General features: G+C 43.6%; 2 protein-coding genes and 1 long non-coding RNA gene across 3 annotated transcripts; 2 read left to right on the top strand and 1 right to left on the bottom strand.

Moving 5' to 3' along the window:
- Positions 1-381: 381 nt before the first annotated feature.
- On the top strand, positions 382-4,315 carry kctd2 (potassium channel tetramerization domain containing 2). The gene is made up of 6 exons (XM_079756940.1): positions 382-1,026; positions 1,179-1,287; positions 2,086-2,177; positions 2,280-2,375; positions 2,570-2,695; positions 2,935-4,315. The coding sequence occupies exons 1-6, from the start codon at positions 673-675 to the stop codon at positions 2,962-2,964; spliced, it is 807 nt and encodes a 268-aa protein (XP_079613066.1). The 5' UTR covers positions 382-672; the 3' UTR covers positions 2,965-4,315.
- Positions 4,127-4,355, bottom strand: LOC307090347. Its single transcript, XR_013812649.1, has 2 exons — positions 4,237-4,355; positions 4,127-4,190 (listed from the first exon to the last, which is right to left on the bottom strand). It is a non-coding gene; the product is annotated as an uncharacterized lncRNA (long non-coding RNA).
- A 3,092-nt stretch (positions 4,356-7,447) lies between these two features.
- slc16a5a (solute carrier family 16 member 5a) lies at positions 7,448-14,243 on the top strand. The gene is made up of 5 exons (XM_079756939.1): positions 7,448-7,580; positions 8,451-8,879; positions 9,434-9,577; positions 10,714-11,571; positions 12,391-14,243. Exons 2-5 carry the CDS (start codon positions 8,507-8,509, stop codon positions 12,627-12,629), a joined length of 1,614 nt encoding a protein of 537 aa, XP_079613065.1. The 5' UTR covers positions 7,448-7,580; positions 8,451-8,506; the 3' UTR covers positions 12,630-14,243.
- Positions 14,244-14,623: the final 380 nt, after the last annotated feature.

The following is a 14,623-nucleotide window of genomic DNA, read 5'->3' as shown; positions in this document are numbered from 1 at the left end:
TCTGTATCATACTTTTACTACTACTACTGATTATAATAGCGATGATAAAATAATTATTCCAATAATAATTTTCTTATTCTTATTTGTCATAGCAACAAGTGAACTCCAACTTAATCTAAAGATCACTGTGTAATAAATAACAGACTGGTGTGTGCATCGGTTATAAGTACCTATACCCAAATAAATACATACACGTTTGTAATAATATAGGTCTATGTATCATTTCTTCCTTCCCCAAATCAGTCAAATTTAAAGTATTCTTTTTATTTGCGTTATTTTGTTAGTGAATTCCAGCTGCACAATCTCTGACCCCAGCAAAGCCGACTTTTAACTCTTAATTTGAAAAATACTGTCCTAACGGAAGTAAACAGTAATCACGTTACAACCCGGAAGAATTGTCTTTCTCTGATAAACGTTTGAATAAACAAGTATGAGCAATTTGGTGTAGGTAAAGATTCATTAGGATGCAGCTAACAATGTTTGATTATTGTTAGAAATATTCAGGTATTAATCATCGTTGGATGAGAGAACAAAGCGACCGTGTACGTGTAGCAACGCCCTAATGCCAACCACCTTATCGGAAAACAATAGCCCTGCTCTGTTTACAAATCGGGTAAGAATTGTCTCCCTGCGGTGTTGCTAATCGTGCAGTTGTTGCAAGACGAAGGAAATATGGCTGAACTGCATGTAGTTGAACCGAGTGGGACTAGCACTATAGAACAAACCGAGCACCGTGATGTCCGGGGCTCTGTGCGGCTGGCTTCGCCCACTCTCATGATACCCCCGCGGAACAACCTGCCTACTAGTCCCGGGATGTCGAGCAACCCCAGCCGATCAGTGTTTGGATTTCCAGTAAGAAGCAGCCCTTCGTCCCCAATAGAACCAGCGGACAAGAAAGGGTCGCGCTGGGTTCGCCTTAATGTCGGTGGTACCTACTTCGTTACAACCAAGCAAACACTGTGTAGGGACCCCAAATCATTCCTGTTCCGACTGTGTCAAGACGATCCGGATTTGGATTCTGACAAAGTGAGTGCCATGCTATTCTTGATAATGTTATTTTATTCACACAATAACACATACGTCAGGGACATTCATTATAAGTACATCGAATCCACACAAACACACACACACACACACACACACACACAAATATGTTCATTTGCTTGTATTTTTTACAGGATGAGACAGGAGCATACCTGATTGACAGGGACCCCACATACTTTGGTCCTATTCTCAACTACCTTCGACACGGGAAACTGATTATGGAGAAAAACCTGGCAGAAGACGGTAACTAACTATACTAAGTAACTGATAACAATATTTAGCCTACTATGGTAGTTGTCTGAATCAGCTTCATGGGCTCGCATTCTCATGCAGACAGAAACCACTGTGGTGGGATTTCCGGATCCACGTCAATCGTTTGTCTAAACTGTTTAAGACTGAAGAGTCATCCAAACTTATAACAATTAGGCTAGTTTATTTGAGTAATAAATATACAAAAGCATACAACAAACATTCAATAATCCGAGGCTTCAGATGGGAGTTCGCCCTGCGTCTCTCTTTTAGCTTTGCAGGGAGAAGTCCAATGCATTGGCAAATGCATTGGACTTCTTATGCAGTGGCTCAGGTCTCAGAAATGCTGGGAACAGCTCTGCTCCCCACATGGTGTGTGTTGGAAAAATCATCATGTTGTTTCCCCTTCATCATTTAAGCTCTGTCTCCTATTCCTTGCACTAATCTAATCTCACTAGTCGAATCACTCTACCTGTTCCTAACATTATCCAAAGCTAACCTTTCTGCCCGGGGCAACCGGTCACGAGGGAGCAGAGATCCCCTTACTCATTCTTCTACTTGAGAATACAGGAAAATCTATCCTTTAAGTCAACTTTATTTGATTTGATTATTGACAATTATAATGTGGGGTTTCATAGTGGTGACTTCTCAGTTGGACCCTTTGACCCTTGACCATCCAAAGGGTATCCGCGAAAAGGCATTATCAACAAATGGCAGTTACAGAAACAGAATGGGCCCATTGATACCACCCTCAAGTTTTCAGTTGTTTTGAAACCTGTTCTCTCGTATCAGGTGTTCTTGAAGAAGCTGAATTTTACAACATAGCTTCGTTGGTGAGGCTGGTCAAAGAGAGGATACGGGACAACGAGAATCGCACATCTCAGGTAAGCGTCTTGTGTGTGTTTGTGTGCATGTGTGTGTAATGATTATATTAACTCATTATATGACATGTATTACATGTATGCTGTTGATTATTTTCTCCCAAGGGACCCGTTAAGCATGTGTACCGAGTACTGCAGTGCCAGGAAGAAGAACTCACACAGATGGTCTCAACCATGTCTGATGGCTGGAAGTTTGAACAGGTAGGAAGAAGTTTGTTTTTCACGATGAACATGGTATTAACTTCGAGAGGTCAATTTGAGATAAAACCACCCTGAACTATTTAAATAGGCATCTTATTTGGCTCAAATCATATATATATATATATATATATATATATATAGCTACTGCATATCAACCGTCTTCCCCTCTTGTTCTCCTCCTCTGGTCTGTTCAGCTCATCAGCATCGGCTCCTCTTATAACTATGGAAACGAGGACCAGGCAGAGTTCTTATGCGTCGTCTCACGGGAGCTCAACAACTCCACCAATGGCATCGTCATCGAGCCCACTGAGAAGGCCAAGGTGAGCGCTCCGCGGGGCAGCTGACCGGCTGACTCTGTGGTGATTCCCTCGAGGTGCTGTGAGGGAGTCACAGCGCCCCACCGTCTGTGTTATAACATCCATCAGCCCATCCACATGAAATATTTTACAGTTTACATTTAGGATGAAATGGCAGAGTGGTGGGATTCTCTTGACCCTTGGTATCCAAGGTTGTCTCGTTCTAACCCGGTCCCACCCCCATTTTTTGTCTCCGCCTTCAGATTCTCCAGGAGAGAGGCTCAAGGATGTGAATAGGCGGCACCGGGACCTGTCGAGGGGCGTGAAGGTTTATCAAGAAAAGAACAACGCAACACGTGACATTGTCTACAGTTTTAGCCACGATTGATCCGTTGACCTCCCCCTGCAGCCACCGTCTCCTGCCACCGTCACCCATCCGCCGCCCCCCCACCCCTCCACTCCTCTGTTGTTCCCCAAGCGCCCCACTCCTTCCCCTCCTACCCCACCACCTCTTCTACCCCTACTCCTCTTCCCCACAGCGCTTCAACATTTACCCTGACTTGCGGTTGCAGCCCTGTTTTGTTTTTGTTTTTTTTTTAGACCTTTTTTTGTCACACGCCGTTGGAGTATGTGGATATTTCCTCCAGAGTGTTGGTCCTCGGCAGCATTCTGTCATGTCTGAGAGGGCTTCGGATTCCCGGTACATCCTTGAATCTTTGGTGCGGCCCTTATTCTGAACCCCTCAGTTCAGGAGTCGCGGAGTACGGACCTCTCATCACAGAGCTAAACCACGATCCGGTCTTCAACATCACCATCCCCATCACCACATAGCCAGAACACGGAACGACAGGACCTTTTTCGCCAGCCCAGTCAGTGCGCGTGGCTTTAATCAACTGCAAGAAATCTGTGACTTATCTCCTCAGGACTCTTGAAAGGACAAAAAATAAACAAAGGATGAAAGGCAACAAAAGCAGACTGAGCCTTCCTCGCCACGAGATTGTGTTATTGTCCGGGATGAGCTTCTAACCACCCCAGCCCAAGACCTGTCGATGGTCTCAACGTGGCATGGCAGCAGACATCATGGAAAGCCCAGAGGAGCTGGGTTCTGTGGGTGCTACAAAGCAGATTCTCACGTTGTTCCGCCCTCCAGTTCCTTGAGATACGAGGATGGGAAGGGAGGGGACTACATTGGTTGGACCTGATTAGAGGACACCCCTCTAACCGGTTTGCTTTGAACCCCTCTGTCCCCTCGTCCCTTCACCCTTCACCAGTTTTACTTCCAGCCATGCTCCCACAACGCCCCCTTTCTTTCGTCCACTGCTGTACTGGGTTATGATTCCATTCAAAGTCATGCGGTGGACTGGAAAATACCCCGAAGACGAACCTGTATACAAAGGTCAAGGCATGCAAGGAGTCTGTACATATATACCACAGGATGAAGAGGAACTTAATGCAAGCGGTGTAATGACTGATTCCTGCGTCATTTTCGTTTCATATCTGCGTATTACGGTCACTGATGCTATTGAAACACACACACACACACACACACACACACACACACACACACACACACACACACACACACACACACACACACACACACACACACACACACACCCGAACACGCACACACACGCACCTACATTCATACCTACATTTCAATGGAGCATATCCACTGTGGTCCTAAGAAAACAACAAAAGAAATTGTGCTTTCTTGTATATCTAAAAATTGTAACAACAAAAAAGAGAGCAGACGTTTCACAACTGACGTATATCTGTGCGATAGCCGTGTGTCCTGTGGAAAGCAGTCGGGAATCGGACCATGGATGAACTTAATGCTGCCTCAAAAAAAAACAACCTGACCCTGTTTCAACCCCGGCCTTGTTTTCTCATGCCAACTGTTATTTTCTTTCCTTCTGTCTTTCTTATCTGCAGCTGCCTCTCACGCCTCATCTCTAACTGAAACAGTGCACGCCTCGTCGCTTCACGTCACACAGCATGTGTAGCAACTGTGGTGGCGCCGACCAAAATGTACACGCCTCACACAACTTTGTACACTGAAACGGTAGCTGAGCCAACGTAATCAGCCATGTCGTCGCACAGAAGTCAGTGTGCCCGACAGTAGGCCTCTTCGGCTCGAAGGGGTGGTGCATATAAAGCTGTCCGGTTATTGGGGTTTAGTGACTGGTTAAAGTACTCATTTTGTGTTTGGGTTTCGGATGCTCTCTCTTTTACTCTCTTAGTGCGGTTTTTAAAAGTCCAACAATTGAGCAACATTTGGAGAGCAAACATCTTCCCCAATGGTGAGACCATTTAGGAATAGTCATTTAGAGATTTTTAATTCTACCTACATAAAGTAAGTGTATAAACCTCTATTTCCCGATGTTTAATGACCAAAACAATGAAACTTGTCTTAGCAATACTTTTGTGTTACCACTTAACCAAAATTGCAATTTTAAAAGTTAGCTTGTGTATTGTTACTGGTGTAACTACTGCCGTATTACAGAGGAGGACAGAGCGACATAATGATGCTATGGGTGATTCATTAATTACACATATCTAGCTGGTGAATTTGGAAATCTTTAGGTTAGCCATTGTGTGTTTTTTATGAAGAACAAGCATTCACTCACATTGCCCGTATACCTAAATCACAGTTTCATTCTTTTTTTTTTTACCAGTGTTGAACGCTATAATACACTATCCATGTATCTGGTGCATTTATGTTATTAGCATGAGCAGGACAAATGGATATAGAAGATGTAAAAATAAATATCAGCTCAATAGAAGAGCTTGGTTGATGTGCAACCCCCCCCTCCCTTCCCCCTCCTCTTCATCATAAGTGGATTATTTGTGAAGCTGCATACCTTTCCAAGACATGAGCAGACAATTTGTACTGCCAAGAACATCTTACTGTCTATCCGGAGAAAAGGCGTGGCGTGCTATTCTATTATTTTTGTATTATTCCATATGTGTCTGGTGTTGTGCCTTTTGACTTTTATTGTACACAGGTGTTTCCCCTCCTCTTCCTAAGGTGTCTATCACCTTAAAGCCAGCAGGCTCGTACCTACTTGTGTTTTTGACCCCTTTTATTTATTTCTTTATTTATTTTCCCTTCCCATTGGTAAAAGGCTTGTCCCAGTGGAACAGGCATACGGTCAGGTCCCTATGAATACTTTGTACTTTGTAATGTGTGCTGATCAATTGGAACAACAATCAAAGGCTTATCTCGGGCTTCCTTTGTGCCAATTCATTTTCAGACGGTCGCCCCTAACCCTTAATTTTACACACAAGTTCGCCTTCAGTCTTGTGTCTTTTTTGGTTTCTTCAGCTTGTTAGCATAAGGAAGTGGATGTGCTACACAGTCAAGAGGAAACAGTAAGGGACAGCAGATAGTGGCTTTTCTGTTAGTGGAAATTATAACAAAGTAAAATACCAACACAAAGAAAACTGTTGTGCACTATTATAGAAAATGAAGAGACTTTAATTGGCTTGAGTTTTATGTGTGCTTGTAGGCAATGTCTGCAGTGACTTGATAGACATTAAAAGCACTTATTTGTCAACTTTTTAAACCCAATTTGCCCATTTTTTTATTACCTTGTTGTACCTTGTGACGTGATTGCCATGGACATTTTAATAACACACTTTATTTCTTGTAATGGAAAAAAAGTTTGTTTGACAATTTTTTATTGTCACCTGCACTAGATACATATATGTGCAATGTTAACAAATCTGCAAAAAAAAACTAAAAAACGTGAGAGCATGTATTGTTTTAGAGACTATAATGTTTACAGGAATTTGTCTGACCTCATGTGTTAGTGCAAACTGTGTTTGATGCATGGCAGGAGAGCAGAGGGAAGGCATGACTCTATGGTAGGTGTAGTTTCTTGTGTGGATCCGTTGATCCACAGCTAGACATAATCAATATAATCACATGTTCTATTTTCATGTTATTTTTTTATTTGGTCATGAAGATTGAACACTAAAACCATGGTTTGAACACAGATTAACCAATAAACAATTCTATATTAAATCATATTGCAATTTTCCACCTTCCCCAAAATAACATTTTTTTATCTAAATACCGGGCCAAAATGTTGGAAGAATTCGTTTAGAATTGACAGCCCACGTTGACGGCTAAACTGTAAACACCGGCATGCATTTGTAGACAAACACCCTTGTGCACTCATAATAAAGACCTACTGAAAATATATATCAGATACTTCGAGTGTCACATTAATCCACAGTATTGATGTCAAATGTGAATATTGTCAATGAGGACTGGGTAGAACTGTTTGAAAGATAAAACATTGTCTAATTGTCCTTCCATTTTTATTTATTTTATATGTTTGAATTTGTCTACCAATGCTGTTTCTTCAAATGTAACGATTTTAACAAAACCCAGTCTGGTTTTTAATCATAAAAGGTGTCCGTTCAAAAATCTGTGCTTGACCGTCCCTTTTTTACTTGACAGAACAGCCTGCGGCACCACAGACATTCAGGAGCATCATGCAAAGATTATGCTGCGAGTATGGTGGTCATATGTTCACACCTTACTATAGCCCACAAACGCAAAAACCTAACTAGTATATTTGACATAAGCCTCTATGTATTACAGGTATACAAGTAGGCCTGTATATTGAATAAAACAATAGCAATTTGTATACATTGTGACAGAACTATAATGATCATCCCACATACACAACAGCCAGCCAAACCAGTCTGAGATCAATGCCGAAGCATTATTCACGTATGGGAGGAGGCGGGGGGGCTGCTTTGCTTATCCCCTCCAACTCGCCCATGGCGCTCTGTCTCCTCCCACCGGGGACAGCCTGAGCTAAAGCCGCTTCTTTATGAGACGTAGTAGACCACAAGCACGGAAGGAGCCAACATCGGATGCAACATATAAAAGGTAAGATTGTTCCCATCCAACTGTCCGATGTCTACGCAATAGTTGATTCATATCAATTGTTGTGGAATGGGTTATGCTAATCTTAGTTTCACTTACACATTTGACATGTATTCGTTTTGCCGGCGAGGGCACGTCAAACGTCGGATCTGTACTACATGCTACTAGTGAAGTTAATTGAGGGTTTTAATTGTCAAGATCCATTCATTTGGATTTCGTCTACGTGGAAAGGTGGGGTTCCTGTGACCGCCGCAGTGATTGATTGATTGACCAGCACCCGTTTGTTTTCCTTGGAAGATGCTCAGTCGATTATGTAAGCGTTACGGACGCATTTTACGATTGAGATCATTACAATGAACCGAATGGATCGAAGTGCGATTGCCACTTCGAGATGTTGGTTAAAAAATGCTTAACCTACTACAAGGGTCCCATTCGCATTTTTTCGCAACTGCACGTGGTTTCGTTGTAACCAAATACATAAAACCCTCACTCCAAAGTCGCAACAACTACATTGTTGCGACTTTGGAGCCCTGTCTGTTAAACAACTACATTGTTGCGACTTTGGAGCCCGAACCCTTTCAAAATTGTAGCTGTAAATTCAAAGTCGATGGCTATCAATTCTACGTGCTTCCATGTTTACCTGAAAAAATCTCGTAGGCCACAATATGGAAGGCGGAGTCAATATACAGAACAAACAGTTTCGGCAATAACATTTCAGGGGGGAGTGTCTTTTATTAATTTGGCCACCTTAGGGAACAAAAAATGTGAGCGTTTTGAATGATGCAGTTTCAGGGAGCTGCTCGTTTGATGGCTCCCAATGACGAGGCTTTATTGTGTCAAGACTTATTACTCAAGTGCTTTACCTCATTTAAGGTTGCATCAGTTGACATGGGTGGTGCAGGAGCATTTACCCGGCCACTCTGTGGACAATGACCAAGCGCAATGGAGACAGTGGTACGAGGGACCGCAGCCTTCAAATGGACTCCAGCGAGGTCCCTGAACAGGCCAATGGCAAGGATCAGGAGCTGGAGGGAGGCAACATCAACTGTGACCCAGAGGAGGGGGTTGAAAAGGTTGGCTGTGGACCCCAGGGTTCTGCCCCAATGCCGGGGGCCGTCGTAGCCCCTGACGGTGGCTGGGGCTGGGTGGTGCTCGTGGCTACCATCCTGGTCTTAGCTCTGACCCTGGCCTTCCCCTCCTGTGTGGGCATCTTCTACACAGACTTGCAGAAGGAGTTCCAGGCCACCAACAGTCAGACTTCGTGGGTGCCCTCCATCATGACTTCGGTGCTGCATGCGGGAGGTACTGTGTCTAAATCAAGTCTGATAAAATGATGCTCAATAGATGTCAACGATAATCATCTGCGAGTGGTTGGATCAACACTCCTGCATAGCCTTTAAACTTTGGAGGACACTCAAGTTTACATATTTGCATTACATTTATAGGATAATGTATTGCGTCCTGATGGATCGTTATTAATTGAAAAAGACGACTATTTAATAATAATATTTATTAATAATTAAAATAAACTGTTACAGTATGTAATAGCTGTTATACTTTGCCCAACCAGAATTATTTTCTTGTCTACTTTCTTCCCAGAGACGTGATTTAGCATATCGCACAGTGTTAGCCTCAATCAGGTTGTCATTTTTGTTATCAATCTTGAGGTTTTGAATTTGTCAGATCATAAACTTTCACACATAAACCTTAGATGACATTTATATCTTCCATCCCCTGTCGCTAAGGTGTAGCCATTTGGTGGAAACAGTATTTACCCCTGACACTCCAGACCGTATTCGTAGACCCTTTCGTATTTTACTGTGTATTTAACTGAGTGCAATACATGTTATCTACAGGCCCTTTTTGTAGCGCATTGGTGGAAAGATTTGGTTGCCGAGCAACGGTAATGCTGGGAGGAGTGCTGAGTGGTTTTGGGATGGCCGCAAGCTCCTTTACCAATTCCATCACTGAGCTATACATTACTGCTGGGATTATAACAGGTAAGCAAGGTTCATGATCGCAATAATGAGCACGTATTTCTCGGGGACATTGACGTGAATTTACATCCAGAATGTCAAGTATCCACTGTTTATGTGTCTTGAATCCAGAAACTCTAGAGGTCACTTTTAACGTTAATACTTTCTACCCAGTATTTTGCAACCAAGGGTCATGTTTTTTCACCACACCTGTGACCACAACCAATTGACACATATTTTAAACATACAGTCAAATATTATAGACTGTTAGCGAAATAACTATTTTGTATGAGAAACAAACAAGATAAACAACCATACTACAGAGATGTGCTTGCCTAAGTCTGCGGCCAGTTTCCCAGCACTTGCTGAAATGTGGTCAGGTCACAAGCTTAGCAACAGACCATGTGAGCTTAAGTAGGACTTAGTCGCTCGTTTCCAGGTCTTCCATATTAGTGTTCTAAAATGTAAGCAGCTCATGTCAAATGTGATCCATTGTTAGTGTTAGTATCTTAGAGTGAACTTTTCATGGCGTCTGAATTCAAATTTAACCTGTTTAGGTTCCCAGCATGCCTTTTCATGGTGCCTGCACAGGGGCCCCTCTACTCTGCTTGGTATCTGGAACAGAAAATTCAGCTTCCTTTCAAAATCCAGTATTCCAGTAACGTATCAAACCAGGAAATGATAAGATTTAATGGGTGGACTCCCTCCTTCGTGAGGAATGTACACTATGTAAACCTGCTCTGTGAGAAAGGAGGGATGGTCACCTGCTGCTCAGAGGCCTCTGATCCCACTAGGCTATGTTTGGGTAGTTGGTATGATCCGTGTGTGTCCCAACTGCTTTCCACAAGACACACAGCTTTCACACGGGTATACGTACATGTGTGTGTGTGTGTGTGAGTGTGTGAGTGTGTGAGTGTGTGTGTTTGTGTGTGTGATTTGTTATGAATGTACTGTACAACATAACGTACGATCGGCTTGTTCCTCCACGTCCTTAACTTAGCCTCGGTGGTCTACCGTGTCAGGGCTAAAAGAGGACTACCTAGATGAGGCATTTAGGGATGTTGGAACATGTCGTTTTGGGTTCAGCAGACACGGCGTGGTTTACCATTACAACACAGTTTTTACAACACAGTTGGCACATCGCTTTCTCTCTGCTACAGGACTGGGCTTCTGCTTCAGCTTCCAGGCGGCCGTGACCATCCTGGGCCACTACTTTGTACGCCGGCGCACGTTTGCCAACGCCATGTCGTCCACGGGGACGGCCCTGGGCCTGTGCACCCTGCCCATCCTGGGCCACTACCTCAACACTGAGCTGGGCTGGCGGGGGAGCTTCCTGGTGCTGGGGGCGCTGCTGTTAAACTGCTGCGTGTGCGGAGCGCTGATGAGACCCCTGGTGCCCCGGAGGCCCCGCGGACAGCCCCTCATGCCCCTGAAACAGCCCGAGCCCCCGAGGGAGAACGGCGCCGGCAGCGGGGGGGCCCGGCAGGGCAAGTCAAGGGGGAGGGCCCTGTGCGCCAGCCTGGGCACCTCCCTGCGTAAACACATGGCCTTTGACCTGTTCCTGAAGAACCTGCACTACCGCGTGTACTCCATCGGCATCACCTGGATGATGCTGGGCTTCGTGGTGCCGCTGGTGTACCTGGTGCCCTACGCCACGGACAACGGCATGGAGCCGAGCGAGGCGGCGCTGCTGCTCTCCATCCTGGGCATCATCAACATCATCGTGCGGCCGCCCATCGGCCTGCTGTTCAACCTGCCCTGGTTCAAGGGGCGGCACATCTACGTGTTCTCCTCGGCGCTGCTGGTCAACGGCCTGAGCAACAGCGTCTGCTGCGTGGGCGCCAGCTTCCCCGTGCTGGTGGTGTACGTGGTGATGTACGGGCTCTCCATGAGCGTGGTGGGGTCCCTGATGTTCACCGTGCTCATGCAGACGGTGGACATGAGCGCCTTCCCGTCGGCCCTGGGCCTGCTCGCCGTCATGGAGAGCGTCACGCTGCTCATCGGACCCCCGCTCGCAGGTAGGTCGACGCAAAGGGGGGGGGGTCTTTTCCTTTTTGCTGTTTTCTTCGAGGCAGGGCTCTCGTCTGCCCGGCGACAGGGATGCTTCCCTCGGGACGATTGAAGATACTCATGATTCCGAATGTGTTCATGCTCAATTTCAGCTTGTGTACTTTGTAACACAACCGTTTTCTGTGGCTAACGAGGAGAGGGTTTTGTGCTGCTTGGATGCCATTTGTGACAGTCATGTGATCGGATAAAGCCGGGAGCCATCTGCCAATATGCTTGTCGCTATGACATTGGTCTCTACGCTAAGGTCTGCTTTGCCTCATGTAAATAAGTCCTTGTGTGCCGGGTTCACTGAACATTTACAGGAATAGAATTTACAACCCTCTTTCCTCCAGGCTGTTCCTCTCCAGCAACAACACACCCTTTGTTATATTTTTTAATGGTTGAATAAGCTTAATTACTGCAGAATCTCTTGGTAGAGATTTGCAGCCACTGGTGGAGTTGAACGCTAAGCATAACACTGAAGGCAGGCTAGGAAAAGGGCAGGCATGGGCCTGATCTAGTTTCACTGCCATTGCTGGTGTCAAGTGTCACATGTCTTGTGCCTGGGTCTTCATGGCTTATAAAGTTCTTAATACACCAGCCATCCACAATAATCACATATGAATAAGCTTTTAGTTTAAAAAAAAAGTCTTTCATTCATTAATAGTACTCTTCTTTTTAATAAATTATGCAAAAATGAATGTGTAAAATGTAGCGTAAAACCGACGCATTGTTTGCTTGTGCTCATTGTGGATATTCATAACGTGTGCATTTATTTATCTTTGCAGGAATCCTGGTGGACAGAACAGGGCAGTACTTCCATATGTTTTTGGTCTGCAGTTTTGTTGTTGCCTCATCTGGCCTGTACCTCATGGTGTCGTTCTACGTGCTGGGCCAAAGGGACAAGAAGTCGGCACCTAAGGGGCAGCCACTGGCTGTGACAGACCAGGACGTATCCACTCAGTGTCAGTACAGCAGTGTGCCAACAGATGGCGCCAAAACCCAATCTGAAGACCACAGTGTATAGTAAATACTGCTGCCAAGTTTCCACCCGTTCTGAATACTTTCTTGTCTACTGGCCGTATCGGATAGGACCTGTATTGAAATAGGCCAAAGAGTGTAAAGACTTAACAAACAATAAATCTGACTTTATTGACCGCACCAAGCAGCAAACCATGCCCAGTAATGTCACTTGCAATAGTTATATCATTGTAGCCATTCTACAGACCCATTGTAAGAACCTGCTTTTAATCAACATTACCTTAAGTTTGTTTTTTTTAGGGTCTGGATTGGCTTTAAATGCAAATAATGAATTGGTTAATGATTGCATAGGAAGATTGTGCAAATAATCCTTCGGTGCCAAACACCTTTTGTCACAGGGTCCACCTGTTGGTTTGGTCAGCTGCACTTTTACAGGCTGATCTTGCTGTTTAGGAAGACATGGTGGTTCTATTGTCATCCGGTGGCCATTCTCTATAGTACAGTAATAGTACTGAAGCCTTCTTAATGTACCAAACATGAAGATATGCACGGCATATATGAATGCATTTATGAATAGACCATATGGGAAATTTTCCTTAAACGGCTAAATCTGTTGATGGTGTGAACATGGTTTCAACATATGGTGAGAAACATTGATTGTACTACGCTATATACACCAATGCTGCTTTGGACCTTACACACAAAGGTGCTCATCCTTTTCACTGAGTCATTACACACTCACTCTATCAAAAAAAACTATAATTTTGATATTCCACCACAAAATGGAAATATGTTGTGGTATAGTGGTGGTAAAATAACAGCTCAACTTTTGATGGCCAATGAGAAAAGAGGATTTGCCTAAGATGAGCTGGAGGAAATGGCAGGTCTTTGGGCTGCCATGGTTTGGGCAATACCTCAGAATAGAATTTGGGCAACAAGTTTTAGAAGATGGATGCATATGATCTGTCTGACAATCGTACACAATTGTGTGTAAATGAATATAGTTTCAAGCACAAAGGTTCAAAGACTATTGTATTTTTTTTCCCCCGACTGCCAAGTGATTAGTCTGTATGTTAGTGATGAGTTATTATTAGAGATAATAGCTAAATTCATGTTATTTCAATGTAGCTGGCAAAAAGTGGTGGTTTTCTTTTAAAGGAAAACAACCACTGAAAAGGTAATCATTTCAAGCACTGAAGAGATGCTCAATTATTTAGTTGAACTCTGAGGTAGAATGTAACACTGATAAATTAAATACATTAGGTCCTATATAAGGACCAACACAACTGCTATATATGTACATTTTCCAGATTACCTATTGAAAAGTGCCTTATGTTACTAAGCTTTGCAATCTCAATCAAAAATTGTAACTGCCTGGATGCAGCATTCTCATAATCACGGTAGCCATAAGCAATAGTAGGGCTACCTCTGTAATTGTGCTAGAGTAAATGTGTACGATATTGCAATATAGTGCTTTGGTGCGACATTTGTGTGTAATGTAAATGGTTAGATCCAATGTTTAGAGCCAATGTCCTACCGTGACTTCTGCCTGTTACAGCTGTTTTTACGGATGTTTAGTTTACATCACAGGATCTATATCAGTTCACTTATTTTTGTGGTGATATGACTGAAAGCATACAATAAATGTATTCTATTTGGACTTTATTCTTTATTTTTCTCCCTAGAAGCATAAGGTTATACAATTGTTAGTTAACGAATATACCTACTTATTTTAGATTAAATTGAGAATATATTTATTCAGGGCTCTCAATTTTTGAACTGAGTTCAGAGTGAGATTTTGTGGGGGTGGGGGGGTATTAACATGTGACTGCAACACCAGTAGAGGCATATAATTTCCCCTGAACTTTTAAACGTTGCAAACGTGCAAAAACATTATATATTGATGTGGCATTCAGTCCAATGCTTAAAATATATCTGTGGCATTCAGTTGGCCAATGCTGTGGTAAAGTGTGTAAAGTATGACCAAGTGTTTCTTTCTGTTCAATAGATAGAACTTTATCAATCCCCTGTAGGAGAAAT

Source organism: Pollachius pollachius (assembly GCF_949987615.1).
Source record: "Pollachius pollachius genome assembly, chromosome: 19".
In the NCBI taxonomy this organism is placed as follows: domain Eukaryota; kingdom Metazoa; phylum Chordata; class Actinopteri; order Gadiformes; family Gadidae; genus Pollachius; species Pollachius pollachius.
The sequence above is the reverse complement of the archived record's forward strand: the minus strand, read 5'-3'. Positions and strand labels throughout refer to the sequence as shown.

Bases quoted from the DNA above. Each gene is read 5' to 3' on its own strand.
- kctd2 (XM_079756940.1), top strand. From the start codon at position 673: ATGGCTGAACTGCATGTAGTTGAACCGAGTGGGACTAGCACTATAGAA. The intron at 1,288-2,085 runs GTAACTAACTAT...CTCTCGTATCAG, and splicing joins GAAAAACCTGGCAGAAGACG to GTGTTCTTGAAGAAGCTGAA. The intron at 2,696-2,934 runs GTGAGCGCTCCG...CTCCGCCTTCAG, and splicing joins AGCCCACTGAGAAGGCCAAG to ATTCTCCAGGAGAGAGGCTC.
- slc16a5a (XM_079756939.1), top strand. From the start codon at position 8,507: ATGACCAAGCGCAATGGAGACAGTGGTACGAGGGACCGCAGCCTTCAA. The intron at 8,880-9,433 runs GTACTGTGTCTA...TGTTATCTACAG, and splicing joins TTCGGTGCTGCATGCGGGAG to GCCCTTTTTGTAGCGCATTG. The intron at 9,578-10,713 runs GTAAGCAAGGTT...TCTCTGCTACAG, and splicing joins TACTGCTGGGATTATAACAG to GACTGGGCTTCTGCTTCAGC.